General features: G+C 37.5%; 1 protein-coding gene across 1 annotated transcript in view; it reads right to left on the reverse strand.

The window, feature by feature from the left end:
* The window catches only part of LOC119586841 (dihydrolipoyllysine-residue acetyltransferase component 1 of pyruvate dehydrogenase complex, mitochondrial-like), a 10,976-nt gene that overhangs the window by 5,933 nt on the left and 1,160 nt on the right, over positions 1-3,883 (reverse strand). Inside the window, exon 2 of the mRNA XM_037935569.1 lies at positions 1,081-2,957. Coding sequence (XP_037791497.1) covers positions 1,081-2,957 — 1,877 coding nt within the window. The remainder of the gene's footprint in view (positions 1-1,080; positions 2,958-3,883) is intronic.

Here is a 3,883-nt window from a genome sequence, read left to right on the forward strand (position 1 = left end):
ATTCTCTTACACACACACAAACAGTATTATGTTTTGATCACCATATCAGCATGGTAGAATATCCTGATAAATGAATGTTACTCATTTTTCTAGATTTTTTTTCTAGATTTTATGAAAAAAGACTAGCTTAAACTAAAAAAACACACAAATAAACACATTAAGATAATCACTGTTTCTAATACCTTCACTAAACCATCTTAGAATCTCTTTTAAAAGTGGATAATATTATATTCCCCCTTATTTCATGCTTGAGCACTAACAATGACTTTAGGTAACTTTCACTTACATAAACCTGATTTCATAAGCAGTAGAATCCCTGGAAAATTTTACACAAAGAAACAGTGACTAAATTAAAAATACATTCAATAAGTCGTAGTACAAAAAAAGAAAGTCATCCTAAAAACAAGAACCAAAATGTCCTGGCATGACACAGAATGAATATAAGATTTATAGGTATGAAAAAAATAGGAAAAAATTGAAAAGGTACAAGTTAAATTTTTTCTTCTGAGAACAATTAAACCCACAAATAGATAGTATTATTTTTCCTAGATAGTATAATCTATATAATAAAAATAAAGTATTTCCATTTCATAATATCAAACAATACTATACAAGACAAGCTCTATATGCCCACTTCTAATAAAATTGTTCAATTACTGTCCATAACTGTTATTTTCTCAACATTCTTATTTCAACACCCTCGAATAAAGATATTTCTATTTACAAAATCCTAATAATCAAAAGATTTACTCCCAAGCAATGCATACCAGGGCAGTCTGGGCAGTGCAGTTGCATCACTGGTAAACAGCTACTACACTTTTTTGCTTTGTATCACCTCTTAAACTTAAGATTAAACCATGCACCCAACACAAACAATCAAATATATGAAGTATGTCTATACAGATATATATTACAGCAATGCATTACAGTGGGACCATGTTGCATGACTAATATCAAGTGTTCAGTGCAAAGCAAAAACTTTACATGTTACAACAAAAGAGGCAGAATATGTTTGAAATTCTATGCCATAATCCCAAAGCAAACAGCCCATTGTACCACTGCACTACCCAGACAGCATACCTGGTGCAGAGAACAGGTGTCTGGTGTTAAGGTAGGGGAGGGAGTGGCTCTGTCCTGTTCCTGCTTGACTGTTCCTCTATCACCATTACTGGGACTTTCTTGGGATTCATTCTTTGACATATTTTCACCAAGTGGACTCAAATTCCCTGATTCTCTTGAAGTGTAGTCGTGGATATCAACACCTTGAAGTGGATCCTCAAGCGTTTGTGGTTCTTCTTGCACAGCCGATCCAAATGCTTGTAGGTTTTCTTCCTGCAGTTCTGCGAATTCTCCAGAAATGTCAACAGGATCTGCCTTCTTGGTGATGACAGCTTCTAAAGGCACAATCAAGGTGGTTGCTCTTTCCTCAGGATATTCATGAAGGGCAATGGATTCGCTCAAGCCAGATCCGTCTTCTTGGAGAAATGTAGTCTCAGTAGTTCCTATTTCTTGAAGATTTTCTCTCTGGCAGGAAGTCAGTTCATCTTCAATGTCTGTGTATGTCCCTCGTTTTTGAACAGCCTCAAAATCTAACTTGGCAATATTCTTGGGTCCAGATGTGGGTTCTAATGCTGGTTGGTGATGGACAAATTCAGAATCTTCAGGAAAAGCTATTCCTTCTCTTTTTCCTTCAATATCATCTGATGTTTTTGTCAAAGCAAACAACTGCTCAAGGGTATAATCACCTTCTATAATCTCAGGCTGACTATCCTGCAACTCCCTGTCACTAGCTTCAATATTTCTAAGACTCTGATTTGGAGTCTGTGATTCCTTTGAAGAATATTCATGAATATCAACATTCTGAAAAGGATCGTCAACTGACTGTGTCTCCTCTTGTACTACAGTTCCAAATACTTGAAGGTTTTCCTCCTGCAATTCCGTATGTTCCCCTGATAGGTCAACAGGATTAGACTGTATAGTTTCTGCTGCTTCTAAGGGTACTATCAAGGTTGTCACTCTTTCCTCTGGGTACTCATGAAGGACATGGGATTCCTTCAGGGGAGAGTCATCCTCCACCACAGTTGTACTATCAGTAGAACCTATTTCTTGGAGATTTTCTTTCTGACAAGAGGTAAGTTCATCTTCAGTGTCTAAATATTTCTCTCTCTCCTGAACTTGGGCTTCACCAAAGTCTAATTTGGCAATATTCTTTGGTCCAAATTTGGGTTCTAATTCTGGTTGGTGATGGACAAACTCAGATTCTTGAGGAACAGCTTTTTCGGCTTCCACATTTCCTGTAACATCATCTATGACATCTAGTGTTCTGGAAAGAGCAACCAATTGCTCTACTGTATGATCATTTTGTGCTGCATCACTTAAATCTTCTGGAAGCTGTTGCTCACTACTCACAGTATCTGATGCTTTCACAGTAGGCTCTAACTCAATTTCAGCAGCCTCGTATTGCTTCCTCTCCTTTGTAAACAAATCCTTATCTAGTACTTGCACTGAGTCTGTACCTTCTTCAACTGATCTTGCAGACAGGGGAGCTTCTTTCACTTCATGTGAAGGTTCACTTTTCACTTGTGCCATTCCGTGACCTTCCATTAATATCATTTCATACCATCTCAATGCTTTCTTGGGATGCTCTTTGTGGTCCCTGATCCGTGGCTGGTCTGCCTTGTCCTCCTGTTTTGCTTCACTGACAGTTTCTTTAGCTGATGCATTGACTTCTCCTCTCCTTATCTGCTTTCTATGTTGTTCTTCAACTTCAGTTTTTCTAGAGCATTTCATTTGTATAGTGTCCTTTGGGTAACTTATCTTTTCTTGTGTTTCAACTTGAACTTTGCTCTTCTTTGAAGTCTCTGCTTTATCAATTCCTGCCATATGGCTGTGTGCTTCAGAGAAATTGTCCAAGAAAGATCCACCTTCATCGTCTCCACCAAAACCAAAAAGTCCAGCTGTAATTGCAGTATAAGATATAAAAATCCTTCTTTTCAGTCAAATACTATAAAATAAAGCCTTAGACAGATAATGAAGGCAGCTGCTACTACCTCGGCACCTGTAGCCACAATGCTGAAAGGCAACAATAATAATAAAACTATCAAGAAAGGCAATAAATACTCTGCTGTCCGGCACCAACCATCTTCATCTACTTGACCACAAAACACGAAATCACCTTCCCTACAGTAGTTATCACCTGCATTCAACGTACCAAGATCTTGGCTAGGATGCCCTCCTCCTCGGTATCCATCGTCACTACAGCTTTATCTGTCTGAATGTCACACAGGGCGTCTCCTGGCTGAATGGGGTCTCCCTCTTTTTTAAGCCACTTGACGATGGTTCCCTCCATCATCGTGGGGGAAAGTGACGGCATTTTAAGAGGCATACCTTCCGCTGCATGAGGGATTGTAAGGTGTGTCAAATTATTGTTCATTTTGCAAAGGATGTATAAAGGAGTGAGAAAAAGATGATGAGAGAGGAAAACATATTGAAAAGTAAAAAAAGAAATTAAGTATAAGGAAGATAAACTGACAAACATTGAAGGAAGATTATAGAGAAAGAATTTTGTATTACATGAACATTGTTTTTAGTGACAGTAAATGAAAGCAAGGAAGTGACAGAATAATTCATCAAGAGGTCAATTAAGGACAAAAGAAATTCAAGACAGTATATACATATACATAAGACAATTGTTAATATACAAAGTGAAACCTTAACAAACAGTAAGGAGTCACTGATATTGTGCACCTGCACATTCATCTTAATGTAAAGTAACCTTTTACACAAATAAATATTATTTCCTAATGTGATAATCTACACATTCACGGTCCACTGTGATCTTGTTTTATCAATATTGTTTACAGACAATTGGGTCCCAGAGAAC

The sequence above is a fragment of the Penaeus monodon genome, chromosome 22 (genome assembly GCF_015228065.2).
Source record: "Penaeus monodon isolate SGIC_2016 chromosome 22, NSTDA_Pmon_1, whole genome shotgun sequence".
Lineage (NCBI taxonomy): Eukaryota > Metazoa > Arthropoda > Malacostraca > Decapoda > Penaeidae > Penaeus > Penaeus monodon.